This window comes from Eubalaena glacialis, chromosome 7 (assembly GCF_028564815.1).
Source record: "Eubalaena glacialis isolate mEubGla1 chromosome 7, mEubGla1.1.hap2.+ XY, whole genome shotgun sequence".
In the NCBI taxonomy this organism is placed as follows: Eukaryota; Metazoa; Chordata; class Mammalia; order Artiodactyla; family Balaenidae; genus Eubalaena; species Eubalaena glacialis.
The window spans coordinates 74856407-74882591 of record NC_083722.1 but is presented as its reverse complement, the minus strand read 5'-3'; the positions used below and the strand labels follow the sequence as shown (position 1 = coordinate 74882591).

The window sequence follows — 26185 nt, the reverse complement described above, 5'->3', positions numbered from 1 at the left end:
GGCTCCTGGGCTCTGTTAGACCACCTTGTGCAGCCCCCTCATCATGCTCAACTGAGTTAAGACAGGGACTTAACTCTAGGTTCAAGGGCTCGGTCACCAAGGCTACTCCAGCTGGATAAAAAGCCCATTGCCCTCATCCCCTTCCCCCCATCAGACTCCCCCTTGCCTCACCACCACATGCCCACCGTCAAGCAGCCTTCCCAGAGCTGTCACCTCAGGCTCTTACTTTCTGCCTCCCTGCACTACCTGGTGAAGGAGGCCCTGCCTGGAGGACCTGACAATTAAGCGCCTCTCTATCATAAGGAGTTGTTCTTATCCATGTCTCACCTCCAAGACAGAGTGCTCAGGGCTTGACACCTAGTGAGGCAGCCCATCCCCAGCTCCCATCCTGTCATTGCCCAGATTTGACCACCACAGTCTAGAAACTCCAACATGGTGAGCAGCTGGGAGACTGAAATACACACAGCCGCACCATTCACAGCTACAGCCCTCAGGCCTGCTAGGGCCCTGGGTGGCATGGGGTGCTTAGCAGCCAGATCCAGGGGGCTAGTCTGCCAAGAGAGCTTTAGCCCCTCAGTGAGCAGCCAGGGACGGGTCCCCATCTTGCCCAGCTGCCCATTTTTTCACGCTGATGGCATTAGCAAGAACTATCCCCAGCTTTGGGCTATTCCTCCCATCCAGTCTTTTCAGTCTTTATTTATTCTTTTTTTTCTTTTTGGCCGCGCCTCACGGCACATGGGATCAAACCCACACCCCCTGCATTGGAAGTGCAGAGTCTTAACCACCAGACCACCAGGAAAGTCCCTTCAGTCTTTTTTAAAATTTTATTTTACTTTTTTCTCTTATCTCATTTCTGGACATAGCAGCACAAGTTGAGTTACTGTGGGCAGGGGGCAGTCTTGCAACCCAACTTCATCCAGACACATGATCCATAAACTCCTCTGAGATGGCAGAGAAAGAAGGAAAGGGGAGGTACTCCAGCATGAGGAGCAAGTAATAATGTCACACAAAGGACTCCGGCTACCCCTCACCGCACCATTGCCTGAGGTGTCCCGTGACTGAGTCAGCTGAGAGAGTCCAGGAGGTCTCAGCCCCAGCTACCATACTGAGGGGCAAATCCAGGCTTCCCCTAGTTCTGGGAAGAGCTCACGGCTGGCTCCTCTTGCGGTACAGGTAGGCGTTGCTCACCTGGTTCATAATGACCAAGCTGGTAACGACAGGGCATAGCACAGCCAGGTACCAGACCCCACCGGTGACTGTGGCAGTGAACCAGAGTGAGCACATGCCCAACAAGAGGCTGGCACTACCCAGAAGGTAGCCCACCAACCCAGAAGTGGCATGGTACAGCTTGAGCTTGGCCAACGGCCATCGAGGCAGCAATTTGGGGTACAGCAGCCCCACCCCACCTGAGCACTGGAGCCCTGCCCACAGCACAGCTAGCAGCCCTGTCCGCCCATGCCACGTGGCCAGGTGGGCTTTGCCAAGCTGTTCCTTGTGAAGGATGACAAGGCCCAGGCCCAGCAGTGCACACAGCAGGGCCAGCAGCTGCAGAACCCAGTGGCAGCATGCTCGGCCCTTCCGTGAGAGGGAGTGCAGCAGCGAACTCTCAGGAGAGAACACCAGCAGTGCCTCGGTCATCAGGAAAGAGAACTGGGGAGACAGGGATGGGACACTAAATGAGAGTGCTGCCCAGCAGAAGGGAAGGAAGCTTTAGATATAACCTAAGCTGCCAGCTAGTATGGGCAGATTCCGCTTCATTCTCTCCCCACTAACGAGTATCTATTTGGTGGCAAAAGAGTGGAGAACTCCATCTGGGACAGAACATCTGCTCTGAGTACCAGCAGGAGGTATCTCTCCACACTTCTTCTAGGTGCTATTCTGAAATGTCATCTCTGCTGTGCTACCCAGCAAACACAAGGTTTGAGATGTGGCAGTTATAAATGATTCACAAGCTTTGTTTTTCTGACACAGGACTGGATACAATTTCTTGGCAAGAGTTGGCCACATGGGTGCACTGTTTCAGGAAAATTAGGTGCATCACTATAAATTAAGGTGAAAAGGGACACAGGTACACCCAAATGCATATTCTAAGCCTCCTGCCTGGAGGTGGACGAAGCCTCATTTTGTGCTTAGACAAACCCATTTGCCCTGCATCTCGAATACTCTAGTTCAAGCGTGGGATATAAACTATAGGCAGGAGTTGGAGCATACAGTTCATACAACCCCACATCCCATTACTCCAAACAGATATTAAGTGTTCATTAACATTTAGAGGGCGCTAAGACCACCACCCATAGCTATGCTCCCTCCCATCCCTAAGAGCTGGCCAGGCCCACTACTTACAGCCAGAGACATAAGCACGGGGTGCCAGGAGAAGAGACCTGGAATGAGAAGAGGAAGCCTCGTGAAGCTGAAGCAAGAAGAACCCAGCCACGCCAATCCCCACAGGCTGAGGAGTATGAGTAGCTCATTGCCCAAGGAGGTGCTGCCAAAATGCAAGCCCCCTCTTGCTGCAACAAACTGACCCCATACCTATCATCTCTTCCTGGACCCTCCCTGGATCAGAAGCCATGCTTTGCCACTCCTCTGGCAGTCCTCCCTCCTTCCCCCTGCACTTTGCAAGAGGCAGCTAAGTGGAGCACCAAGACAAGAGAAGCCAGGTACTCTATGGGACCTGGCCAAGCTGGCAGAGCCCCAACTCTCATCTATTCCACCCCACTTATTCCTCCAGCATAGCATGTCCCTCAGCCAACGAGGCCTTTCCCAGGAGTCAGACCCAAGGCTTACTATTGCCCCTGCTCCCCAGGAAAAGTGACACTTTCCTTCCCAAAAGTCAACTATGAATTCTACTTACTGGAGCCAGGCCTGGCAAGTACAGCCACAAAGATGGTGAAGCCCAGGGCCACAATGTGGGCAGCAGCCCCAGATGCAGTGCGCAGAGCTCGGTATATGTGCGACTCGGTCTCCACAGAAAGGGCCATGGTCAACCAGGCCGGCTGTAGCCTGAAAGCGTAGCAGAGTAAGCAAGGGTCTCTGGTGCCCGCTGTCCACTCCTTTCACTGGAGCAACGGTTGCGGGGCAGGAATGCCACTCTCTTCCAAAAAGTTAAGGTAGGAAGGGACAGTACTAAGGCAGGCACCAGGAATAGTCGAGGACTGGTGGCCTGTCAGCGTGTACCCGCATCTGAATTGGCACTGATCACTGGCCCACCTTCCAGGTAAGATGGGCAAGGCCGTGTAATAGACTACAAATCCCAGCGTGCACCACGCCGTCGCCGGGCGGGAGCGCCTGCTGGAAGGGCGTGAAGCACTACGGGAATTGTAGTTCCCAGTTGCGTCGAAATTACGGCCTGGGTCCCTTTGCGCACAGCCTCCCCACTTGCCGCTGGCATGCTTCCCCTACACGCTAGGAATTCGCCTGCCTCACCCGCAGCGCCGACCTGACGAGGTGGGTCCCTCCCGAGAAAGTGGGTTACTCGGGGCTCTGCCGCGCGCCCTGCCGCTCCGTCGCGGAGCCTCCTAACTTCCGGGTGCGACGCCTACCCATCCGGGACTTCCTGGGACAGTCCCCCGCAGCCACACGGCTGAGTCGCGCTGCACAGGCGCTGTTGAGCAGATGGCCTCACGGGTGTTCAGTGCGCAGGCGTGCTTGACCAGGCAGCCCAAACCTCCGGGCTGTTTCTGACAGGTGCTCCCAGGGACAGTGGCGCCAGCTACGGACCCCGGCCCCACTAGCGCCATGGGCAGTAGCTGCCGCATCGAATGCATATTCTTCAGCGAGTTCCACCCCACGCTGGGACCCAAGATCACCTATCAGGTGCCATCCGGGCTCGCGGGGCATGGGAGGCAAGGTAGAGGGACGCTCGGGGGAGTTCAGCCAGCTGCCTGGAAGCGGTGGAACCCCGTGCCCCGTGCTGCACGCAGGCACGCCACCCCTTCATTCGCGGAAAATCGTGAACCAAGAGTATATTCAGACCCAGTCCCAGGCTCCCGGTGTGGCAAGGCAAACAAACATTCACATAGGCAGTGACTGTGGGAAATCGGGCTGTGGGGGCCCAAGGGAGGTGCCAGGTTCTACGAGAGGTGTGAGTGGTGATCCACTAGTATCCCTGGATGCATAGGAATTTAGGTGAGGCAGGAGTGTGCCAGGTGGAGGGTACAGCGTATGCAAAAGCCAGGAGGTAGGTGAGAACATAATGTGTGTTTGGAAACACACAAAAGAGTAGGCCTGGGTGGATGGAAGAGAGGAGAAACCCTGGAGAAGAGGGATTAGGTCTTGGGGGTCACCCTGTGTATTCCACCTAGTTATAAGGTCCACTAAGGGGATTCTTGTCACTCCCTTCCACAGGTCCCCGAGGACTTCATCTCCCGGGAGCTGTTTGACACTGTCCAGGTGTACATCATCACCAAGCCAGAGCTGCAGAATAAGCTCATCACTGTGTGAGGCCCTAGCTGGGGGGTTGGGAGGGTTCCCAGGAGGAGTGGACAGACTTGGGGGTGAGAGGAGCCTGACTCTGTTCCCATCTGTTCCCCTCGTCCAGCACAGCCATGGAGAAGAAACTGATCGGCTGCCCCGTGTGCATCGAGCACAAGAAGTACAGCCGCAATGCCCTGCTCTTCAACCTAGGCTTCGTGTGTGATGCCCAGGCCAAGACTTGTGCCCTTGAGCCCATCGTCAAAAAGCTGGCTGGCTACCTGACCACACTGGAGGTCTGCAACACGATGGGCTTGGGTGGATGGGCAGGCAGAGTTAAGGAAGGTGTTCGCATGTCTCCAAAGCCCTCCAGACCCGGGAACCTGCCAGGGTAGGATGCCAGCCAAGGGTCCTGGGGTGTGCCCACCATGCTGTCCATGCTCCATCCAGCTAGAGAGCAGCTTCGTGTCCACGGAGGAGAGCAAACAGAAGTTGGTGCCCATCATGACCATCTTGCTGGAGGAGCTAAATGCCTCAGGCCGGTGCACTCTGCCCATCGGTATGGCCCAGCCTCTGCAAGGACAGCAGAGGGGTCGAGGAGGGATGGGAAGGTGGCAGGGGAAGGTGAGCCCAGTCAAGGACAAGACTCGTGAACAAACTGGTGGCCAGTAAATAGCCATGAGCTGGGCTGATGATGTCCAGGGTCCAGTGCGTGATGGGGCTGGAGAGGGGGAGGCCAGTAGAGCTCTCTAGCTCTGCTCCTTGGGCGTGTTCCTTCCCCTGTATGGACCTCAGTCTGTTGCTCCATAAAAGGGGAAGATGGCCCTACCCAGAGTCACCTGCCTGCCTCAAGGGTGGCTGGGAGGACTGGATGGTAATTGATGGCCTCTTGGAAGAGATGGCACTGAGGATATGGGTGGGGTCCCCTGCAGATGAGTCTAACACCATCCACTTGAAGGTGATTGAGCAGCGGCCTGACCCTCCTGTGGCCCAGGAGTATGATGTGCCTGTCTTTACCAAAGACAAGGAGGATTTCTTCAACTCACAGTGGGACCTCACCACACAACAGGTATGCTAGCCCTCCCTGGCTATCATGACCTGCGGCTGGCCATAGCCCTGGCCTCATCCCACCCCTACTGACCCTGCTCTTCCCTGCCCAGATCCTGCCCTACATTGATGGTTTCCGCCACGTCCAGAAGATCTCAGCCGAGGCAGACGTGGAGCTCAACCTGGTGCGCATCGCCATCCAGAACCTGCTGTGAGTGGGGAACAGTGACACTCAGGACAGGGTCGCCAGTCAGGAAGAGCCCAGGGGCCCTGAGTGTGGGAGCTGGGAAGGCATGGCCCTCAGAAGCTGAGCACAGCTATCTCCCCCAGGTACTACGGCGTTGTGACACTGGTGTCCATCCTCCAGGTAGGTGTGTCTGGGGTCTGATTAAATGGAGAATGGATCATGTGGCTGAGCCCAACTGGGGCTGTGTCAGACTTCCAAGCCCCTCACTCAGGCCCCTGTGCCTCCTGCTACCCTCCAGTACTCCAATGTGTACTGCCCGACGCCCAAGGTCCAGGACCTGGTAGATGACAAGTCCCTGCAGGAGGCGTGTCTATCCTACGTGACCAAGCAAGGTATTGGCAGGCTCTGGGGGAGGCCATCTCAGGGAGGGAAGGGCCACCTGGAGAGCTGACCCCTGATGCCTACAGGGCACAAGAGGGCCAGTCTCCGGGATGTGTTCCAGCTGTACTGCAGCCTGAGCCCTGGCACTACTGTGAGAGATCTCATTGGCCGCCACCCCCAACAGCTGCAGCACGTTGATGAACGGTCAGAGGGGGATCCTCTGGGGCATGGAAGGTTTGCCTGAGAGCAGGTACACTCTCTGTGTCTCTCCCGAGCCCTGGGTCAGAGAGAAAGCAGGAGATTGCTAGTGAGCAGAATCATGTGGCACTGCTACTCCAGGAAGGCTTCCTGGAGGTGATGGGTTTGAAGGCCAGTCTGGTCACTGAAACAAAACTGGAGGGGAGACTGGCCTGGCTAGAAGGAGGCCTGGCCAGAGCATCACCCCTTTCTTCCTCGACCCTCACCCCAGGAAGCTGATCCAGTTCGGGCTTATGAAGAACCTCATCCGGCGACTACAGAAGTATCCCGTGCGGGTGTCTCGGGAGGAGCAGAGCCACCCTGCCAGGCTTTACACAGGCTGCCACAGTTACGACGAGATCTGCTGCAAGACAGGTAGAGGCAGGCAGGACCACTGAGGTGGGGTCAGGGCAGGGTGGCCAAGCCAAGGCTTCTGACCTCACCTCCACCACACCACCCAGGCATGAGCTACCAAGAGCTGGATGAACGACTGGAAAACGACCCCAACATCATCATCTGCTGGAAGTGAGGCTGGTGGGGGCTGGATCAGGCACATAGCTATGGCTGTTCTCTCCTCCTAAGCCCTGCCTGGTGCATGAGGACTAGACCTACAAACTAGTCCATACTGTCTCAAGGTTAACCCTCATTTCTACAAATAAAGTCATCCATTTCAACTTACCTTTATTGAATACTGCATCTGAGTCAGCCACCAGAGAGAACTCGCAGTGAAAGAAATAGCCATGGTCCGACGCCCTGGAGCACCATCTGGTGGACAGAACCAACAATGGGCATGTAAAAGTGCCCGCTAATTATAAACTGAAATAAATAGCCAGAAAGAATCAATGGGGAAGCTGAGATGAAAAGTGAGTTGGGATGGGAGCTGAGGCTGCTCTGCATCAGATTCTCAAGGAAGGCCTAGCTGAACTGACTTAAATTGAACTCTGAAGGAGGAAGAGTATTCCAGGCAGAGGTAACAGGTGCAAAAGCCCTGAAGCAAAAGCCACTTTAGGATGTATGAGAAAGCCAAGGGAAGCCCATGGGGCTGGAACATATTGTAGAAGACAAGGGGGAGAGGGGGAAGAAATGAAGTCCTGAGGTAGGAGAGGGGGCAAGAGCCTGATTGTGCAGAGTTGCTGGTAAGCTGCTTTGGACATAGTATTTTGAGGGCCAGAGGCAGCCAGATTCACACTCATGTGAGGAAGTAATGTCTCATGTACACCTTTAAAAGACTCCTGGTGGGAATTCCCTGGCGGTCCAATGGTTAGGACTCAGGGCTCTCACTGCCGAGGGCCGGGGTTCAATCCCTGGTCGGGGAACTAATATCCTACATGCCACGCGGCGCGGCCAAAAAAAAAAAAAAAAAAAAAAAAGACTCCTGGCTACTCAGGAAGGTCAAGGGTGGAAATGGGTCCAGTAAAAAGACCACAGTAGTTACCTCATGAGAGGTGACGGCAGCCTGGCCTAGGATGGAGAGAAGTTGTGAGCCCTGCGCGGTATTTCGGGTGTAGAGCCAACAAGGTGGAGCTGCGCGCGAGGAATACTGGAGCGAGGAGGCCACGGAGAGGAGCATCCGTGTGGGCGGAGAGGGAGCAGCTACAGGGAGAGCTGGTGGGGGGCGGGCTGATTTGACGTCCATCCGAGGAGGAAGCTAGGCCGCAAAAGTCTGTAACTCAGGGAGACCCGTGAGCCGCAGCCGGTTGTGAGGGAGAAAACTCCAGGAGTCTAAGGAGGGTTGCTACCTACAGCCTGGCAAGCAGGCAGACGCTGGCGTGACAGGACCCAGCGCGGGCCGCCAGTAGGGGCGGGACCCAGGCCGCAGTGCGCAGGCGTTGAGCTAACCGTTTCCATGGCGGCGAGGACTCACGCGCCGCAACCGCTCTACAACTGTAGGGTCCCAGACTTCGGCCCCGCGGGAGACCGAAGTCCCCAAGCGTGTCAGCATCCCCATCTCAGCGCAGGCCGCTGCTCGCGGTCAGCCGAACCCCACCTTCCCGCTTCCTGTCCCTTGCGCCGACATGGGCGACCTGGAGTTGCTGCTGCCCGGGGAGGCTGACGTACTAGTGCGGGGACTGCGCAGCTTCCAGCTGCGCGAGATGGGCTCCGGAGGGTGAGGCAGCTGGATCCGGGGTCAGGTGGAGTCATGGGGTCAGAGTCCTTGAGTGGGGGAGTGTGGGCCTGACATTGGGGGGAAGGGTTGCCCGGCGTGGAGGGGCCCCTCGGTGGGGAGGTAAAGCTCTCCGAGACAGGGTTATATGGTCCTAAGCCACCTTGGACCCCGGTTAGGCTTCAGTAGGACCCAGCCCCCACACCCACTCCTACTGCACACATGTGCACACACACCCTGCCTGGGCAGGTGGAACCAGCAGCATGAGAACCTCGAGAAGCTGAACATGCAGGCTATCCTTGATGCCACGGCCAGCCAGGGCGAGCCCATCCAGGAGCTGCTGGTCACCCATGGGAAGGTACGTTGGAGTCACAGGCAGGGTTCCTGTCTTCTCACCACCCCTCATCCCACCACTCTACCCCTCAGGAGCACCCTGGGTGCCTGCACTTCCCTCTGGCTGGCACCCCTGTCCTCCCCAAAGGAAAAGGAAAAGTGTGTTACACATTTGATTTTGCAGCCCTATGGGACAGGACCCTGGCATGCCAGGTGGGGTGCAGGATGTGAGTTGATTAGGGAGATAGTCCTGGATCCTAGAACAGCCTAGGCTGTAGGGGGAGGGCCCAAGTTCTAAAGGCATTCCTGAATAGACTGTCGGGCTAGAGGGGGGCAACCACTGAAGTGAGGTGGGACTTTGGCATAGAAGGAGGCAACCTTCCCAACATGAGAGAGAGGGAGTTAGAAACCAGGGATTGGCTTAACTGGAATGTGAGCCAGGAGGTGGCACCAGTAGATGACCTGAAATATCACTTGACAGAAAGATTCCTCTGCAAGGAAAAGGTGGAGCCCCCTACTGGGGTGTGAGGTAGGAATAGGGCACTGTGAAGGACCCTGAATAAGAGTGAGGCCAAGGCACACAAAAGCCTTGGAAGGCCAGAGAACAGGAACAGGGACGAGAGAGGGCATGAGCAGGAGGGCTGGCCTAAGAGGTACACTTGAATGGGGGAGGATTGACAAGGGCTCAGGTGCAGGGGGAGCATGGCAGCCTGGGGACAAGGCAAGGGCCAGTAATAGGAAGCCTGGGGAATGCCCCCACAGAGATGTCGGGGGCAGCTGGAAATGAAGGTCTAAGGTGCAGGAGAGAGATCGGGAAGGAATTCATGGGGCATAGGAGAGTCTGGGGCCCAGGGGAGTTTGAGGAGGGCTGGGCTGGGCTGAGCCAGAGATGGGAGGGTTGCCAGGCTAAGGTAGGCCCACCTCATCCCTGTCCTTTCCCCTCTCCTTCAAAGATCCCGACGCTGGTGGAGGAGCTGATTGCAGTGGAGATGTGGAAGCAGAAGGTGTTCCCTGTGCTGTGCAGGCTGGAAGACTTCAAGCCCCAGAACACTTTTCCCATTTACATGGTGGTGAGCTGGGCCATTGGTTCATAACCCCTCCCACCCCTTCAGAGGGCCCTGGACTAGAGAGAGTAGCTGGTAGCCCCTACCCCTCTCTCAGCAGCCCAGGGCCCTGTCCTCCTCTTTATCTGACAGTTACACCATGAGGCCTCCATCATCAACCTCCTGGAGACAGTATTCTTCCACAAGGTGAGGCACCAGCCCTGCCCACTGGCTAGCCTAGGCCAGGGTCTGGCAGCAAGAGGGGTTGTGTCTGTTTGGGAAGGGCATCAGAGGCAGAATGTTTCCCCTCCATCTGCCCCTCAGGAGGTGTGTGAGTCAGCAGAGGACACCGTCTTGGACCTGGTGGACTACTGCCACCGCAAACTGACTCTGTTGGTCGCCCAGAGTGGCCATGGTGGCCCCCCTGAGGAGGAGGAGTCCCAGTACGGCACCCCCATGCAGGTGGGCTGAGGTTCCCGGGGGTTGGCAAGGGCTAGACCCAGGCTCCCCTAGCTTGAACACCATGTGCCCCACCCCAGGAGCTGCAGAAGCAGGCAGAGCTGATGGAATTTGAGATCGCACTGAAGGCCCTCTCAGTGCTGCGCTACATCACAGACTGCGTGGACAGGTGGGCTGTCCTGCTAAGCCTGGGGCCTGCAGTGGAGGGCTGGGAGCCTGGGCCTGTAGCCTCAGCTCACCTCTCCATCCCTGTCCCTAGCCTTTCCCTGAGCACCTTGAGCCGCATGCTCAGCACCCACAATCTGCCCTGTCTCTTGGTGGAACTGCTGGAGCACAGTCCCTGGAGCCGGCAGGAAGGCGGTAAGGTCCTCCTCCACCTGCCTAAGCCCCAGTTCACTGCTTCCAGGACATCCTCCAGGATTAATGGGGTGGGCAGCTTGCACACAGGCAGAAAACTTTGCCCCCTTGCCCACAGAGAATACCAGGATGCCTCACCCAAAGTGGGCCTAGACCTGGACTCTGCAGCAGGCAGGGCCTGTGTGTCCACCACTGAGGACTCACCCTGCTCTGAAGTGAGCAGTGCCCCAGCATGGGCACGTCCTGTGCCCAGACAGTGGTCAGTCCCCTAGCCCACACAGCTGGCTCACTCACAGAGCATGCAACGCCTGCACACAGTATGCTGGTTCCTCTCCCCAGGCAAGCTGCAGCAATTTGAGAGCGGCCGTTGGCAGACAGTGTCCCCCTCAGAGCAGCAAAAGCTGAGCAAGTTGGATGGGCAGGTGTGGATCGCCCTGTACAATCTGCTGCTAAGCCCTGAGGCCCGGGCCCGCTACTGCCTCACAAGCTTTGCCAAAGGACAGCTACTCAAGGTAGGGAACTCCTCCCACACCAGTCACCACCGCCCCAGCACTGCCCCATGCCTCCCTTTATGTTTATTTTTGCCCACTCACCTCAGCCCCAGCCCTCTCTCCACACCTTGGGCCTCAGATGACACAGCAGCTAGTAGGACATGGGTCCCACTGGCACCCTCAGCTCAGCCCAGCTCAGGCCCTCTTTGTTCCTCGACCCTCTGACCGGCACCACTTCACACTGGCCTCCTCTGGACACCCTTGCAGCTTCGGGCCTTCCTCACAGACACACTGCTCGACCAGCTGCCCAACCTGGCAGACCTGCAGGGTTTCCTGGCCCACCTGGCCCTGACCGAAGCCCAGCCCCCTAAGAAGGACCTGGTGTTGGAACAGGTAGGCACTAGGAAGTTAGTTGTTCAGGACCACTGCCCACTTTACCAGCTCCTCCCTGCCACTCTCCACTTCTCTTCCCCAGATCCCAGAAATCTGGAAGCGGCTAGAGCGAGAGAACAGAGGCAAGTGGCAGGCTATTGCCAAGCATCAGCTGCGGCATGTATTCAGCCCCTCAGAGCAGGAACTGAGGCTGCAGGCACGAAGGTGAGGCCTGCTGAACTGGCAGAAAGGGTAGAAGGGAGGCAGAAGACATGGATGTGGGCAGGGCTGCTCCCATCCACCCATCCACCAGGTCCAGCCAAGTCCGCCTGACCCTTTTCCCAGGTGGGCTGAGACCTACAGACTGGACGTGCTAGAGGCAGTGGCTCCAGAGCAGCCCCGCTGTGCCTACTGCAATGCAGAGGCCTCCAAGCGCTGCTCACGATGCCAGAATGAGTGGTATTGCTGCAGGTGAGAGTATCCTAGGACCTTGGACCCCTGAGTCCCACTTCCATACCTCTCATAGCACGGCATCCTCACGGGCCCATTTGCCTGCAGGGAGTGCCAAGTCAAGCACTGGGAGAAGCATGGAAAGGCTTGTGTCCCGGCAGCCCAGGATGACAGAGCCAAGTGAAGGCTGCAGCTGCTGAGGGCCGACCAGCCATGCCATACAACCCCGTGCCCCTGAACCTCTGGATCTCAGTCCGGCCTCTGCAAGCGCCCCAGCCTCCCAGGTGGTGAAGATAGCAGGCGGGAAGAGCTGCTGACCCATCTCCCCCAGCAAAGCGCTCGCCACTTCCTGCTCCATCCGGCGGGTAGGCTTAGGGTGCAGCCTCAGCAAGCTGGGGCAGGAGGCCTGGGCCGGGGGCAAGGGCCGGATGTGGGGACCCTCTTTCTCTAGTACAGTAAAGCTAGCTTCCAGAAACACGCCTGTTTCCGCGTGGCCCTTTGAGGTCGTCGTGGTTGTTAGGGGGAGGGGAGTTGCTCGCTAGATGAAGGGAGGATAGGAAACGGAGGGCGGGGACTCCGCGAGAGCAGCCCCTCGCCGCGCCCGCCGCCCCACTCCGCCTGCGGGCCGACACAGCCCGGGCGCCCAGGTTTCCATTGCGCCGCTCTCCTCCTCTCTCCCGCCGCTCTGCCTGAATCCCAGGGGCGGCACCGCATCGGGGCCCGCCCCGCGGCCCCGCCCGCCCCGCGCTCGCTTGAGCCCAGAGCCGGTGGGACTCCCGGCCCGACAGGGCCATGTCCGCTGAGCCTGAGCTCATTGAGCTGCGGGACCTGGCACCCGCGCGGTGCGCCGCCCCGGGCCGCACCCGGCTCGAGCGTGCCAACGCGCTGCGCATCGCGCCGGGCACAGCGCGCAACGCCGCAAGGCAGCTGGTCCCAGGCCGCGGCCACCGCTTCCAGCCCGCGGGGCCCACTACACACACATGGTGCGACCTCTGTGGCGACTTCATCTGGGGCGTCGTGCGCAAGGGCCTGCAGTGCGCACGTGAGTAGCGGCCCTGTGCGCTGGCGGGAGACAAGCGGGTGGCCAAGGGGCAGCACCGTCGCTGAGGGCCAAGTTGGGACGGAGGGGGTCGGCGGGTTCGGTTCCCACGGACCAGGTCCGTTACCTTTACCCCATAGCATAAGAGAGTGCGGGCCGATGGTTTATAACCTTGCCAACCTCCACCTGTGTCTGGGACATAGGCAGAGGCTGTTGCCTGTGAATAACAAGGTGCTGCTTTCAAGTTTAAAGGGTGCCTTGGCCCTTCTTGAGAAAGGCATTGTGCCTACCAGTCTCTGAGTTCATATTCCCACACCCGCCCCTTCCCAAAGATTCACTCGCCAAGTCCTGCTGCAGAATCCTTGCCGTGAAGGGAATTTACTCACCTATGGGAGAAGGCCTGGAAAAAGTCAGAACCTTGGGTGGGCCCCCTGCAAGCAGGAGTTTTGAGTATTTAGCAAATACCTATTGCAAGTTCAGTCAACCAGGTGCTAAAACATGAAACACAGCCACACACTAGCTGGTGCTTCTGCCCTCCCAGGAATCACCAGCAAGCAGAGGTTGCTCTCCCACTGGCTATATACCAGCTAGAATCACTTGGAATGCTTTTACAGCCCTCCACACCCCTATGCTTGGACCCTACCACAGACCTGCTGACTCAATCACTGGGAGTGTACCAGCAATTTTTAAAAACAGATCCTTCTAATGTGCAGCCTGGGTTGAGAATCACTGCTCTGGCCCATTTAGGAACTTAGGGAAGGTGTCCCAAGCCTGTGTGTGCCTGGAGACCCTCTCATCTAGTACAGGAGTTTGTCCTTTATTCAGTTGGGAGGAGCACGGGAGTTGTGACAGAATACAAAGCATGAACAAGGGCTCGGATACAGCATTGTTCCCAAGGAGAACTAAAGTGGCCATGGAAATGAAAAACAGGACAATTTGGGTGTGTGTCAGAGGCAGAAACAAGGGCAGAATCAAGGATGAGTTGGGGTGGTTTTGTTTTGTTTTGCCTCAACTGGGAGAATGGTAGCGACTTTTGCTGAGCTGAGGAACACTGGCAAGGGTAAGGGTGAGGAAAAGTGAAGAATTAAAAGGGGTAGGAAAGTGAGTTAAATTTTGGGCATGTTGGGTTGAAATGTTTATTAGACATCCAAGTGAAGATAGTGACACATAGGATTTGATCTCAGTGGGGAGGTCAGTGATGGAAGCCTTGGATCTGAGGTAGGTCAGCGTACACAGAGGAGGGAAGCGATCACAACTGAGCCTCGGACACTCCACCATTAGATCTAGAAGTTGAAACAGAACTAAAGGAGCTGAGCAGGAGCTGCAGGGAGGTGGGAGGAAAACCGGGGTAGTGGGGGCCCCCGGGAGTAAGCATCAGACGATGCTGATGAGGTGAAGACGGAGACGGGACAGCCGGATTCGGCGGTGCGCAGGAGTTTCCTGGAGGGAGGGGCAAGCCTGACCGGAATGGGTAGAGGGTGAAGGCGAGGAATTAAGAGTGTTTGTCGGCCAGTGTTGGTAAGTTTTTGGTGTGAGGGGAGTAGAAACAAATGACAACTAGAGAGGGGCACTGGGTTAAAAGTTTTTAATTTTTTCCCTTCAAGTAAATGGGCGGAGGGAGGGACGCTGATAATGAGGAAGGGGGAAGTTCTGCCCTAGGCGCTAGAAATGCAACTGTTGAGCAGGCCTGGACCCCTAACCGCCTGAGGCCTTCCCGCCAGTTTCCAGACGCCGGGGGACCAACACTAAGATCTGCGTAGCAGTGGGCGGTAACGGGACCTGAGAAAAGGCCGGTTATGCAGAACACCGCGAGCAACGGCCTTCACCCCGGGGCTTCGCTTCTGCCCTCGGGACGCTTCTCCGAGCTGGTGCTGGGGTTCCTCCGCCTCACAGCCAGCCCTCTCTGCAGATTGCAAGTTCACCTGCCACTACCGTTGCCGCGCGCTCGTCTGCCTAGACTGCTGCGGACCCCGGGACCTGGGCTGGGAACCGGCGCTGGAGCGGGACACGAATGTGGTGAGCGCGGGACCGGGGAGCTTACAGGCAAGGCAGGTATGCGCAGACGAGGGGGCCACATTGCAGGCGTTCCCTAGGGCCGCCTGGCGCTACGCGCAATGAACGTTCTGATAGCCGACTTCCCGGTGGCAGAGAGTAGCTAATTCTGCGCGCGGGCTCGAAGGGGTGCCGGTGGTGCTGACTCGGCCCTTACCGCCCGGAGCCCCCGAGGCTCCGAGCAAGCACAATTTCCGCACCTTCCCACAGCCGCATCCGGTCTTGAGGCCACGCTGGTGCACATGCGCACACGTTCCGACTAGTTCCCTGTGGGAGGTGGGGCCTGCGAGGTGGAGCTGAGCTGAGCTGCCCGAGCGATGAGATCATTCCTGGAGGCGAGGCGCGTGTGGCCCCGCCCTTCGACATTCGTTCTCCAACGAGATGAGCGCTAGATCCCCGCTGTCTACGTTTCAGCGTTAACGGTTGCGGCGCGGACACTGGTTCCGGCGCACGCGCACACGCTCCTGGGGCGGTGGTGGGAGGCTACGGGCGCACGGGAACGGGCGGGCGCGGCGATGGGTGAGGCGGACGCGGGGACTCCCTCTTTCGAGATGACCTGGAGTAGCACGACAAGCAGTGGCTACTGCAGCCAGGAGGACTCGGACTCAGAGCTCGAGCAGTACTTCACAGCGCGTACCTCGCTGGCGCGCAGGCCGCGCCGGGATCAGGTGGGGGCCGGGGGTTGCGGGAAGCGGGCTGGGGGCGGTCGCTGGGACCCCGCTCCTCCCCGGTAAGTTGCCTGGTCGAGAGTTTGTGGGCAGCCCCGCCCTGCTGTGAGCGTGGGCCAGCCCTCGGAACCGTGTGTTGGGCTTTCAGCGCGTCGGTACTGAGTGCTGAGGCCTTGCTGTTTCTGTCACAGACCGGTTGAACCAGAGGAAGCAGCTAAGTGGCATGGGGTAGACCAGGGACAGGTATTATCCACCGATTACTAAGGCTGACTGCGCAGTCTAGACTAACACCTCTATTTCCGCGTGCGGGCGCTCCCACCCCCTCTCTGGGGGACCAGGAGGAAGTGGAGGGGGAGGAGTCCTCGCCGGGAATTGAGAAGTGTGTTTAGGAGAGAGGCAAGGGAAGGTCCAGGCCCCTCCATTTGCACTCCTGGATGGAGCCAGCTTGGTCCCCATCTCTTGCCGGTCCTGGCCTGTCACCAGCTACTGGACTGTGGAAGATTCTGAGCCTCCCCTCCTCTGCAGTGGACCAGGAGTGCTCGCTTGGGCAGCATATATAGTAAAGTTAGAGCGGACCTGGAGAAAGGGGATCTGGGAATGGATGGGAAGGAAGCCTTGTTCTGGACTGTAAGCATCCAAGAGCACTTTATCCACAAGAGGTGGGGAAGGCTAGATTGTAAAATGCCCTGAGAGGGGTCAAGAGAGATAGGGGTTACTAATCCAGGACTATAAGTTGCAGTGCTGGAGCAGCTGTGCCTCTCGGAGTCTCCCAGGTGTACCCATTATCAGAGACCTCTGTGATGTGTGCCATGAGTGTGACCACCAGGCTCAGATAACTGTTCTGGAGATGGTACACCTCAGAAGAGCACCCTGGCCAGGGCATCAGGAAAGAGAGATGGGGACCATGAAGTAAAGTTCAGTATACCTGGCAGCAGTGGGGCAGAATTCCTTACATGAGCCAAGAAAAGGGAGTTGTGGATAACTCTTTAGGGGAAAATTCTATACCTGGAAAGCTGAGCCCAGAGTTTGGGTGCAAGGTTTGAGTGTGGATCCCTGGGACTGTCCGTGTGTCACTCAGGCCTGAGCCATCTTCCATTGTGGAAAGGTGAGAAAACCACAAGACACTAACCAATTGAAAAGGAGGCTGGGGAGTCCCAAGTTGTAGGTAAAATAAAACCATCAGTCACTATGGACAGTGGCAGAGTAGAGGGTGGGTGGCTATAGTGTCGCAGAAGGGAAATTCATGGTATCCCTCTGGGACAGCTGTTGGAATCCTCCTCCAGCAGTCAGCTTCGGAAAATGGAAAAAGATGCTCTTCCTCCTCTAGAATCCTGGGAGGACAGTGCAGTACCTCCAGTCCAAGTCCCTTGTTTTATGAATAAAGATACTGAGGGAGGTTCACCTGGAGAAGGGAAGGGGCTGGAACTGAGGTCACTGCATCCCAGCTCAGGGCTCCTAGATAACCCAGGAAGGGAAGAGGAAGGACCCAGGCTAGAGCTCAGAGCCATCACAAGGAAGGGGAATGAGTTAGTGCCATCTCTTTGATCACCCTGTTCTGCAAGTAGAATTCTCTTCCTTTTTGCCCTGGCACTAGTCTGTTCAGCTTTCCTCCTGCCCCTAGCACCCCTTCCATCCTGACACTCCTTCCCACTGGGGCACTTCTTCCTGTCTCAAGCCCTCTCCTTGGGCCTGAACAAACACATCCACCCTTTATTCCCAACCTCCAGCCCTCATTTTACCTCCCAGATCCCTCGTTTTCCAGGGTCCAGACCATTTGTTCTTACTAGTCCTACAGGGTTTCCCACTGTCTCCAACAAGGTTTCTGCTAGAGTTTTTTTGTTTTGTTTTGTTTTCAATATTTATTTGTTTATTTATTTGGTTGCTCCGGGTCTTAGTTGTGGCACGCAGGATCTTCGTTGCAGCATGCGGGATCTTTTAGTTGCGGCATGCAGGATCTAGTTCCCTGACCAGGGATGGAACTCGGGCCCCCTGCATTGGGAGCGTGAGGTCTTAACCACTGGACCACCAGGGAAGTCCCTAGAGTTTTCACTTCTCAATGCTCTTTTCCATCTAGGAGACTTTTGGAAACTTGGGGAAGCAAATAGGCTTCAGTTCCCACCCCTCCCCCAGCCTCAGTCCTCAGTGCCATGTACTTGCTGGCCACTGAACAGCAGCAGGTTCTAGGTAAAGAGCATACTGCTAAAAGGCTGTGGACTCTACCCTACCCTACCCCCTCATCTGTCCTTCCTATTGTCCCCATGAGATGGTTTAAGCTTAGGGGGCTCCAAGGCAGTAGTCAGGAAGAAGCCTGGCTGTCCTGGGCTCAGAGCTGAGCACAAGGTTAAGCTTATTCTGCAGGAGACCTTCTGATGGGAACTCCCCTGGGACAAGGCATTGGTCAGTGATGATCTCAGCTGTGTCTGTGACACTCTCATTCCTACTAGGGCCTATCTGACGTCAACAGGAGGTAAGGCTGATGCAATGGGACCAAGGGAGTTTGGCAGAAGCCCTGGCCCATACTCCACCCTTCAGACAAGAATCCAGTCCCTGGAGGAACAGGGGAAGGGCTGAGTGGTAGAGCTAACATCTTTGGGCTAAACCTCTAGACAGCAGAGAGGAGGTACATAAGCCTCCCTGTTTGGCAGTTGTGGGACAGGCTTTACCAGGAGGCTGCCCATGCCAACTTCTGGCAGATTGGAGCCTGGCCTGAAGCTGCCTTTTGTGCAGATTGGGTCAAGATCAAATGGCATGTCATAGTGGTTTCCTCACTATGTCTGAGACATGCAGGGCTGGCCCAAGTTCCCCACCAAGGAGTGTTAAGGTTGTAGACGTTGCCCTTCTCCTCCTGCCCACTGGTGGCTGGGCTCCTGGTGTGTACCATTCCCCATACCTCTCACCCTGCAGTGGGCCACGGCCAGGGCAGAGTGGCAAAGTGGACTGCCTTCTCCAGGGTACACCCTGACCCCATCCAACTAGGGTGCTGGGATCAAGCTGTTCCTTTTCAGAGTCCCTGATCTTTTCCTGGCTCCTAGCCTCGTGCTTTCAGTTGCTTTGGTTTTAAGGTATTCTTAGGGCCTCACCCAGTGCTGAGGAGGCTCCAGGCAGGTGGCAGAGAGAAGCCAAATGATTCTGCCTTGGCTGTCTCCACCCATAGCATGCAGAACCAGGGGCAGTGATGGGTTCTTCTCATCAGGCCTCAAACTTTGTTGTCAGTTTCCAAAGGCTGCCCACAGGCCATTTTTCAGAGTGGTCCACCCAGGGCTTACCTCCTTGCCCGTGACATGCATTGCAGAGGAATGGGTTTCATAAGGATCCTATGTCCATGCTTGCCCATCTTTCAGGATGAGCCCGTGGAGTGGGAGACACCTGACCTTTCTCAGGCTGAGACTGAGCAGAAGATCAAGGAGTACAATGGCCAGATCAACAGCAACTTGTTCATGAGCCTGGTGAGTTGACAGCCTGTTTTGGAGAGAGACAGGAACCCAACTGTGTGCCTGATGCCCAAAGGGTCACAGCTGAGGTATTCTTGGGTAGACCCAAGCAGTGATTTATTCACATCCAGCCTAGCCCTAAGTGGACTGGTAGTGCCCAAATCTGTTCCATCTCATCTGGCATCTAGTCATGGTTTGGTTTCTCCTCTTTAGAACAAGGATGGCTCCTACACAGGCTTCATCAAGGTTCAACTGAAGCTGGTGCGCCCTGTCTCAGTTCCCGCCAGCAAGAAGCCACCCTCCTTGCAGGATGCCCGGCGGGGCCCAGGGCGGGGTACAGCTGTGAAACGCCGCACCTCCTTCTACCTGCCCAAGGATGCTGTCAAGCACTTGCATGTGTTGTCACGCACACGGGCACGCGAGGTCATCGAGGCCCTGCTGCGCAAGTTCTTGGTGGTGGATGACCCCCGCAAGTTTGCACTTTTTGAGCGGGCTGAGCGCCATGGCCAAGGTGGGCTTCCCACCCCACCCCACCACGTGTGAGGGTGTATATGCATGTGCCTGTGCATGCAGGAGCTGAGGGGGCTGGGCCTGGCTCTAATCAAACACTCCCTTCCCCCTGCCTGGCCCTCAGTGTACCTCCGGAAGCTGTCAGATGATGAGCAGCCCCTACGGCTACGGCTCCTTGCAGGGCCCAGTGAGAAGGCCCTAAGCTTTGTCCTGAAGGAGAATGACTCTGGGGAGGTGAACGTGAGTAACAGCCCTCCTTAGTTTCTTGGCTGTGACTGGGCAGGACTGGTGGGTTGCAGGCTTGAAGGAGGAATAGGGCTGCAGACAAGCCCTGCAAAGCCTCTCCAGGAGTACATGAGCCTTGTAGCTGAAGTGAAGGCTTCCAGGAAACTCATGCCAAGGTCTAGGGCTTGTCCCAAGAAGCCAGGAAGAATTGTCTTGGTGCACTGCTCTTTCCTATTGTGGAAAGTCCTCAGGAGATGCAGGAGTCCATCTGATGGCATTCTGATCTCAGGCCAGGTCAAAGCCACACAGATGGGCACAGGACAACATGCAGGCACCCCCTTCAGGCATTAGAACCTTTTACCTGGAAGCTTTACAGCTCCAAGGTAGTGCATCTGTAGAGTGAGATCAAACTCAGAGAGAGTGGGCGTGACCTGTTCACAAGTAACTAGGGAATGTTTGGTTTGGTTGCCTGTCCACGAGGTGACTGCCCTACTTTGTGGGGCCCATCTTCTATATGGATTGTTGTTGGGAATCCTAACACAGACCATTCAGGCAAGAACCTGACATTAGAAAGCCCCATCCTAGTTGTGTGATCGTGATGCACTGGTCTTCTTTGGGGAGAGCCTGCTGGTTTGGCAGTGGCCTGCTGTAGCCTGTGTCTCCCTTCTCCCCCTACAGTGGGATGCTTTCAGCATGCCTGAGCTACACAACTTCCTACGCATCCTGCAGCGGGAGGAAGAGGAACACCTCCGCCAGATCCTGCAGAAGTACTCGTATTGCCGCCAGAAGATCCAGGAAGCCCTGCATGCCTGCCCCCTGGGGTGACCTCTCGTACCCCTGGGTGGAAGGAGGAGAGTAGGCAGCGCCAAGGGCGTGCCGTGTGAGTGTGCAAAGGGCCACGTGGCCCGAGGAATGAGTGTGCATGGAGGCCCTCTCTTGCTGGGGGAATGAGCCCAGAGAACAGCGAAGGAGCTGGCTCCCTGTGTCCACCAGTGGGTGTAGCACAGCATGGCTCTGCATCCTTCTGCCCTTTGTGTACTGGGTCATGGTGGGCCAGGGTTGCCCTGGGAAGCTGCTCCAGGCTTGCAGCAGGGGTAGAGGAGACAGAAGTCTCCTTAATTTGTGTCTCAGATATGAGAATCTTGGAGACCCTACAAACAGAATAGGGTCATGTTTGCAGGGATGAGGGCCCTCACCTACGGTGAAAGGTTGTGTGTTTCGGGTCTTGGATGGGGTCTCAGGACAGCCCTATCAGAACCAAGGGTGGGTGTTCAAGATAAGACAGGCATCAAGAAAGGGTCTAGGGTTCCCTCTACAGCACCCTCTGACTCCTCACACACCCTGGGGTCAGGGAGTGCTGGCTCATGGTGCAACAACAGTGCCTCTGCCTCCTCCAAGGAGGATGTCCCTGTGCCAGGGTCTGTGTGAGTGTGGGCACTGGCCCAGGTCTGTGCCTTGTTTGCCAGTCAAAGCCAGGGTCTTTCCCTTGGGTATTTTTGATGATGTGTGCGAATGTATGTAATATTTTGTGGCCTCAGTTGAATGCCTCCTGTGGGGGAAGGGGTGGGGGTGACAGTCATCAGGGCCTGGGGTCTGAGAGAATTGGCTAAATAAAGATTTAAGAATCCTCCTGCTTTTGGATTCTTTATTATGGGCCCTCATCTGCAGTTGCCCCTTGTGCCAGTGGCTGCCAAGGTTGATGGACGGGCTCACAGAGCACCTTTTCAAGTGGGACCATGGGACAAATTTGTGAAGGATGTGGTGTATGGATATGTACTGAGTCATCACTCAAACCCCGGGGCTCAGGTCGTGGTGGGGGAAAGAACATTGGCTGCAGCCAGAGCTTAGGGAAACCACACACTCCAAGCTGTGGAAGGCGCTTCACCAAATATTGAGATAACTACTGTGGATCAGACACTGCTCATGGCACCGAAGGTACAGATATGTTAACTCTTGCCTTCATGAAGCATGGCTTCTGGTGGATCTGGAAAAAATTCTGAATTTGAAGTTCTTCAGCCCTGAATGTAGATATACAACTACATTAAGCCAATTCCTTAATTTTCCTTAGGTTCGGTTTCTTTGCCACGTGCCACAGTGGGGATCGTAAAAATGGTGTGGGGATAGAATGAGGGCAGACGGGCACTGCCCAAACTGGCCTAGGGTCAGGCCCTAAACTGCTGCTTTGGTTGGGCAGACCCGCTGAGCCTGACCTCTGGGGGTCGGGGACTTCGGAGCCGCAGTACAAGCTGAAGAAACCAGGTGGGCGACGCAGCCACCGCTTTCCAGGCTGTGAGCTGCCCCAGCTGGAGAGAGCGTGGCCTGCTGGGACCTGACGTCTCGCAGTGCATGCTGGGATACCTAGGATCTGAGGGCAGCTATTAGTCCAGCCCCGCGGACCGACGAGAGAAGCAGCCAATCAGAGGCAGCAGCATACGCAGTGTTCGGAAGCGGAAGTGATGTTTCCGTGGAGACAGCGGAGCCTGCGGAAGGCGGCGCCGGCGGCACCTGCGAGGGGAGGCCTAGGCGGGGCATGGCGGCGCCGACGGCCCTGTGAGAGCAAAGCTGTCGAGGGGCCCGCCATGCGCCGGCGGCCCTGACATGGGCGCCAGCGGCTCCAAAGCTCGGGGCCTGTGGCCCTTCGCCTCGGCGGCGGGGGGCGGCGGCCCGGAGGCGGCTGTCGCTGAGCAAGCTTTGGTGCGACCGCGAGGCCGAGTCGTGCCCCCCTTCGTATTCACGCGCCGCGGGTAAGGGCGTGGGGTTCCGCCCCCGGGAGGAAAGACGGGCGGCTGGGTGCCCCGCGTCATGGGGCGCTACCCCCGCTGTATCCCCTACACCCGAGTCAGGACGACTCCCATATTTCAGGCTCCCAGAGGAACAAGGGGTGGGGAAAGCCGAGCAGTCGGTTCCTGGCGGCCTGGCTGCTCTGGAGGTCTCCCGAGGAGAAGGGTGGACCTGAGGCTTGTCCCTGGGCAGGCCCCCCTCACGGTGAAGCTAAGATAGGGCCTCCTTGAGACTTCAGAACCTGTTCCTTTCATCCCATCCATCCCAGCCTACAAGCTGAAGGCTCCTATCCTCCCTCACCCCCAGTTCTCCCTCGAGGAGGATGACCCTCTGTTTTGTCTGTTTCTGTTCCCCACACTGGTGGGGTTGGACGTCTCTGGGTAGTGGCCGGGAAAGCAGGACTGGTCCCCAGCGTTGGGGATGGGGCCTGGGGAAAAAGACCCTCACCCAGGTATATTTCCCAGATCTGGAGCACTGACCTCCCCCCTCCCCCAAGTGGCCCAGACAGGAGCACTAGATTGGCCTGGCTGTGATGGGCCCTGGGGAGTGACACTCAGGTGATGCTGGAGATTTGGCTGTAGATACTAGGGAGACCCCAACAGTGGCAGTTTGGCTGCATCAGCCACCTGGATGGGGGAGGATGCAGGCTTTTTCCCTTTAGGCTCCTTCCTAGCTCAGGCATCTGCTCTCAGGCTTTGGCCCTGGGCCAGCAGTGTCTTCTGGAGTGAGACCAACATGCCCAGGCCACCATCCTGCCCACTCTAGAAGCCCTGGGTGAAGGCAAGGGCCTGATGGAACGGCTACTCTTGCTGAACAAACCAGTGATTTTTTGGTGTGGCCTCTCTTCTCATAGTCTGACAGAGTAGCACTGGCCACCACCCCACTCCCCACTTCCTTCTAGTAGACCCCAGATCCTAAGCAAGGGATTCTCCAGGCATACTAACCTCCCTTCCTCCCACCAAGGTTGTTCCTCCCCATTTGGGGGAGGGCATACTTCCCTGTGGTCTATGGCATTTGCCATGACTAGGTTGGGGCTCCAGCCCAGCCTGTTCCCCTCTTCCTCTGCACAGCTCCATGTTCTATGACGAGGATGGGGATCTGGCTCACGAGTTCTATGAGGAGACAATCGTCACCAAGAACGGGCAGAAGCGGGCCAAGCTGAGGCGGGTACATAAGAACCTGATTCCTCAGGTGAGGGGCTGGGCAGTGGTCATAGAGCCTATGTTGATTGTGTGGAGGTAGACCCAGATGGGGTCTGCTCTTATGGTGGGGGCTCTTGGGGGAGGAGCTGGGAGGAACAGGAAGGCTTCCTGGAGTAGGGGCCCTGAGCTGGCCCTCACTAGCCTCTGTTTCCACGGCAGGGCATCGTGAAGCTGGATCCCCCCCGCATCCACGTGGATTTCCCTGTGATCCTCTATGAGGTGTGAGCCTGGGGGGTGGCAGGCATAAACACCCCCTGCCCCAGCAAGAAACCCCCAGGCTCAAGGTGTGGCTTCCATTGAGGAACCTAGGCTGGGGCCACAACCGTGAATAAACTCCACTGGCCCGGAACCTTCAACTGTGAGCAGGGCAGTCCTACAGTGCTGGTTGGGTGTTGGTTTGTATGTGGACAAGAGGTGGCTGGTGGCTGGCAAGGGCTGATGGCAGAGTTACCAGTCCACCTTTCCCAGCAATCCCTACAAGGAGCATGGCAGGGCATATGCTGGTCAGGAATGCCTGGTTCCTGTGCCCTTGCCTGGCCTGCATTCTTCCAAGCTTGCCTAGGTCCCAGCCCTGCTGGAGGCTACAGCACTTTACAAGTAAGATCTGCCTTTTTCCAGCCCCAGGGCTGTGGGAGCTGTACACAAGTGGGAACTTCCTTTCCCTCACTTCCTTTACCCTCTCGTTGGAGCATTTCAGCCGTTTGCTACCTCGATTCCTCCTGTGTTGGACAGAAGCTAGGGGCAGAACAAGCCTGATTCTTCCTGCCTACCTGCCCATCTGTTCCCACCCCCAGATGGATGGACAGTTTGCTGGCTGTTAATAGGTGTGGGAGGTTTCTCCCTCTACCCCGGGCTGGGCTGATCCCTCCCCACTGCAACTAGTTGTTGACCCCCACCCCAATTGAGAGGGCATAGGATGGGGATCAGGAAGGGCTCTGGATGCCTGTGCCTATGGGGTGTTGCCACATCCCACCTACCGTGTCTAATCCCCCTTGCCCTTACACATCCACCACCGTGTGATAAGGGACAGCACCCTAGGGCTGGTGCCAGTAGCTCTGAGGAGCCTACCACCCCTTCCCCTACAGTATACCCATCCCTTCAGGATCAGTAAGAGAAAAGTACTGGAGCCCTGGGTAGGGACAGAAAGGAGAGAACAATCATAAAGGAATACTTAAAATGTGAAAACTTGTAAATAGTCTAGTCCATGATGTTGTTGGGGCAGAGTCTGATTTCTACATAAAAATGACTTTTTTTTTTTTTAAATTCCTTACTGTGCAAACTCTGTGCTTTAAGCGTGTGAGAAATGGCTTGGGGAGGGTAGCCCTCAATCTAGGAAGGCTGTTGTGTTATTTGTTCAATAAAATTATTTGTAGACCCTGCATATAAGAATGACATCTCTGAGGCTTGATACCCAGTATCTAGACCACCACCTGGGCATAGTAGGTGGGCCTGGGTGGGGGACTCTTGTTGCCCACATCTCCAGCGAGGCCCAGAGTGAGCCTGAGCCTAGCCTGTGGCCATTCCAGCCACAACCAGCAGGTGGCAGTGTATTCACACAGACCTCATTGCAGACCCCCTCAGGATGGAGAGCCATTTGTACTTGTGTATTGTGTTCAATAAGCGGGGACCCCTGGAATTGGAAGGCCCTGGGGTACCTCACTAGGGATTGGCCCCACCTGCCTGACCTGAGGTGAGAGTGTGACCTCACATAGGTCTGGAACAGTTGTCCTGCCCCCAGCTGTGCCAGCTGACCCCACATGAGGTCACAGCCTGAGCCCCATGGACCTCCAAGGCCCAGCCTTAGGTGGAGAGCAGCCAAGTGGGTACCACTGCCCTTGACCTACTGTGAGGCTCTGCAGCCCAAACCTACTTGCACTACCAGGAGAGTAGGCTTGGGGCTTCTGTTCCAGCAGGTAAAGCTCAGCTACCCAATACTTCCTTTCTGCCCTGTCTTCTCACCTGCAGCCTGCTCCCTGTGGACATTTGGCCTACACTTCTCAGGTCCTGCTATGAGGCTGGTTCTCTACTAGGCCTAGCCCTTGGCCATTAGCCCATCTCCCAGTAAGGGAGGAGGGAGTTCAGGGACACAGGCTGCTGGGTCTGGGAAGCTGGCCTACCTGTCTTTTGGAGGTTTAAACTTGTCAAGTGTGGAGCAGGATCACCCTCTGCAGCCTGGACTTGCAGTTCTTCTTTGGGCACCTTCCCGTTTTCCCAATAAGATGCCAGGCATAAGGCCCTATCGTCCTCCACTGTCCCTCCCACTGACTGCCCCAGGGCCACGGTTCTGCCATGCCGGGTGGCATCCCATCACCACTGTCCCAGTGTGGGGGAACTCCCTGTGCTGGGCCTGCCCTAGCTGACCCCAAAGCTGGAAACAATGGGGGTCATGGCTGTGCTTCCCCA

General features: G+C 56.9%; 5 protein-coding genes across 9 annotated transcripts; 4 read left to right on the top strand and 1 right to left on the bottom strand.

Moving 5' to 3' along the window:
• Positions 1–812: 812 nt before the first annotated feature.
• On the bottom strand, positions 813–3537 carry LOC133094722 (transmembrane reductase CYB561D2). Of its 2 annotated transcripts, none has more exons than XM_061195389.1 (4): positions 3427–3537; positions 2855–3003; positions 2344–2381; positions 813–1650 (listed from the first exon to the last, which is right to left on the bottom strand). In XM_061195389.1, exons 2-4 carry the CDS (start codon positions 2979–2981, stop codon positions 1147–1149), a joined length of 669 nt encoding a protein of 222 aa, XP_061051372.1. In that variant the 5' UTR covers positions 2982–3003; positions 3427–3537; the 3' UTR covers positions 813–1146. The 2 variants fall into 2 exon arrangements, with proteins under 2 accessions (XP_061051372.1, XP_061051373.1); XM_061195390.1 differs by having other exon boundaries at positions 3440–3537.
• On the top strand, positions 3371–6943 carry NPRL2 (NPR2 like, GATOR1 complex subunit). Of its 2 annotated transcripts, XM_061195387.1 has the most exons (12): positions 3371–3447; positions 3688–3816; positions 4348–4439; positions 4541–4709; positions 4864–4972; positions 5346–5482; positions 5574–5671; positions 5791–5827; positions 5946–6039; positions 6115–6262; positions 6498–6640; positions 6727–6943. In XM_061195387.1, the coding sequence occupies exons 2-12, from the start codon at positions 3739–3741 to the stop codon at positions 6792–6794; spliced, it is 1173 nt and encodes a 390-aa protein (XP_061051370.1). In that variant the 5' UTR covers positions 3371–3447; positions 3688–3738; the 3' UTR covers positions 6795–6943. The 2 variants fall into 2 exon arrangements, with proteins under 2 accessions (XP_061051370.1, XP_061051371.1); XM_061195388.1 differs by lacking the exon at positions 3371–3447 and having other exon boundaries at positions 3610–3816; positions 6115–6232.
• Positions 6944–8246: 1303 nt separating this feature from the next.
• On the top strand, positions 8247–12334 carry ZMYND10 (zinc finger MYND-type containing 10). Of its 2 annotated transcripts, XM_061195385.1 has the most exons (12): positions 8247–8372; positions 8619–8727; positions 9656–9772; positions 9899–9952; positions 10070–10207; positions 10285–10373; positions 10464–10564; positions 10901–11073; positions 11320–11445; positions 11528–11649; positions 11770–11895; positions 11983–12334. In XM_061195385.1, the coding sequence occupies exons 1-12, from the start codon at positions 8281–8283 to the stop codon at positions 12056–12058; spliced, it is 1323 nt and encodes a 440-aa protein (XP_061051368.1). In that variant the 5' UTR covers positions 8247–8280; the 3' UTR covers positions 12059–12334. The 2 variants fall into 2 exon arrangements, with proteins under 2 accessions (XP_061051368.1, XP_061051369.1); XM_061195386.1 differs by lacking the exon at positions 11770–11895.
• A 317-nt stretch (positions 12335–12651) lies between these two features.
• RASSF1 (Ras association domain family member 1) lies at positions 12652–21401 on the top strand. 2 transcript variants are annotated; one of them, XM_061196878.1, is made up of 6 exons: positions 12652–12916; positions 14823–14929; positions 18975–19079; positions 19278–19575; positions 19699–19814; positions 20478–21401. In XM_061196878.1, exons 1-6 carry the CDS (start codon positions 12667–12669, stop codon positions 20622–20624), a joined length of 1023 nt encoding a protein of 340 aa, XP_061052861.1. In that variant the 5' UTR covers positions 12652–12666; the 3' UTR covers positions 20625–21401. The 2 variants fall into 2 exon arrangements, with proteins under 2 accessions (XP_061052861.1, XP_061052860.1); XM_061196877.1 differs by lacking the exons at positions 12652–12916; positions 14823–14929 and adding an exon at positions 15189–15633.
• An 874-nt stretch (positions 21402–22275) lies between these two features.
• TUSC2 (tumor suppressor 2, mitochondrial calcium regulator) lies at positions 22276–25171 on the top strand. The gene is made up of 3 exons (XM_061195384.1): positions 22276–22543; positions 23651–23771; positions 23942–25171. Exons 1-3 carry the CDS (start codon positions 22398–22400, stop codon positions 24005–24007), a joined length of 333 nt encoding a protein of 110 aa, XP_061051367.1. The 5' UTR covers positions 22276–22397; the 3' UTR covers positions 24008–25171.
• The last annotated feature ends 1014 nt before the right edge of the window (positions 25172–26185 follow it).

What these genes read in the sequence shown, in the direction of transcription:
- NPRL2 (XM_061195387.1), top strand. Translation starts at nt 3,739, where the DNA reads ATGGGCAGTAGCTGCCGCATCGAATGCATATTCTTCAGCGAGTTCCAC. An exon ending in CCGGTGCACTCTGCCCATCG is followed by an intron (nt 4,973 to 5,345) that starts GTATGGCCCAGC and finishes GGTCCCCTGCAG; the next exon opens with ATGAGTCTAACACCATCCAC. An exon ending in GGGACCTCACCACACAACAG is followed by an intron (nt 5,483 to 5,573) that starts GTATGCTAGCCC and finishes TTCCCTGCCCAG; the next exon opens with ATCCTGCCCTACATTGATGG.
- TUSC2 (XM_061195384.1), top strand. Translation starts at nt 22,398, where the DNA reads ATGGGCGCCAGCGGCTCCAAAGCTCGGGGCCTGTGGCCCTTCGCCTCG. An exon ending in TTCGTATTCACGCGCCGCGG is followed by an intron (nt 22,544 to 23,650) that starts GTAAGGGCGTGG and finishes TCCTCTGCACAG; the next exon opens with CTCCATGTTCTATGACGAGG. An exon ending in ATAAGAACCTGATTCCTCAG is followed by an intron (nt 23,772 to 23,941) that starts GTGAGGGGCTGG and finishes TTTCCACGGCAG; the next exon opens with GGCATCGTGAAGCTGGATCC.
- ZMYND10 (XM_061195385.1), top strand. Translation starts at nt 8,281, where the DNA reads ATGGGCGACCTGGAGTTGCTGCTGCCCGGGGAGGCTGACGTACTAGTG. An exon ending in CTTTTCCCATTTACATGGTG is followed by an intron (nt 9,773 to 9,898) that starts GTGAGCTGGGCC and finishes TTTATCTGACAG; the next exon opens with TTACACCATGAGGCCTCCAT. An exon ending in ATCACAGACTGCGTGGACAG is followed by an intron (nt 10,374 to 10,463) that starts GTGGGCTGTCCT and finishes CCCTGTCCCTAG; the next exon opens with CCTTTCCCTGAGCACCTTGA.
- RASSF1 (XM_061196878.1), top strand. Translation starts at nt 12,667, where the DNA reads ATGTCCGCTGAGCCTGAGCTCATTGAGCTGCGGGACCTGGCACCCGCG. An exon ending in GCAACTTGTTCATGAGCCTG is followed by an intron (nt 19,080 to 19,277) that starts GTGAGTTGACAG and finishes TCTCCTCTTTAG; the next exon opens with AACAAGGATGGCTCCTACAC. An exon ending in ATGACTCTGGGGAGGTGAAC is followed by an intron (nt 19,815 to 20,477) that starts GTGAGTAACAGC and finishes CTCCCCCTACAG; the next exon opens with TGGGATGCTTTCAGCATGCC.
- LOC133094722 (XM_061195389.1), bottom strand. Translation starts at nt 2,981, where the DNA reads ATGGCCCTTTCTGTGGAGACCGAGTCGCACATATACCGAGCTCTGCGC. An exon ending in ACTTGCCAGGCCTGGCTCCA is followed by an intron (nt 2,382 to 2,854) that starts GTAAGTAGAATT and finishes TTCTCATTCCAG; the next exon opens with GTCTCTTCTCCTGGCACCCC. An exon ending in CCGTGCTTATGTCTCTGGCT is followed by an intron (nt 1,651 to 2,343) that starts GTAAGTAGTGGG and finishes CTGTCTCCCCAG; the next exon opens with TTCTCTTTCCTGATGACCGA.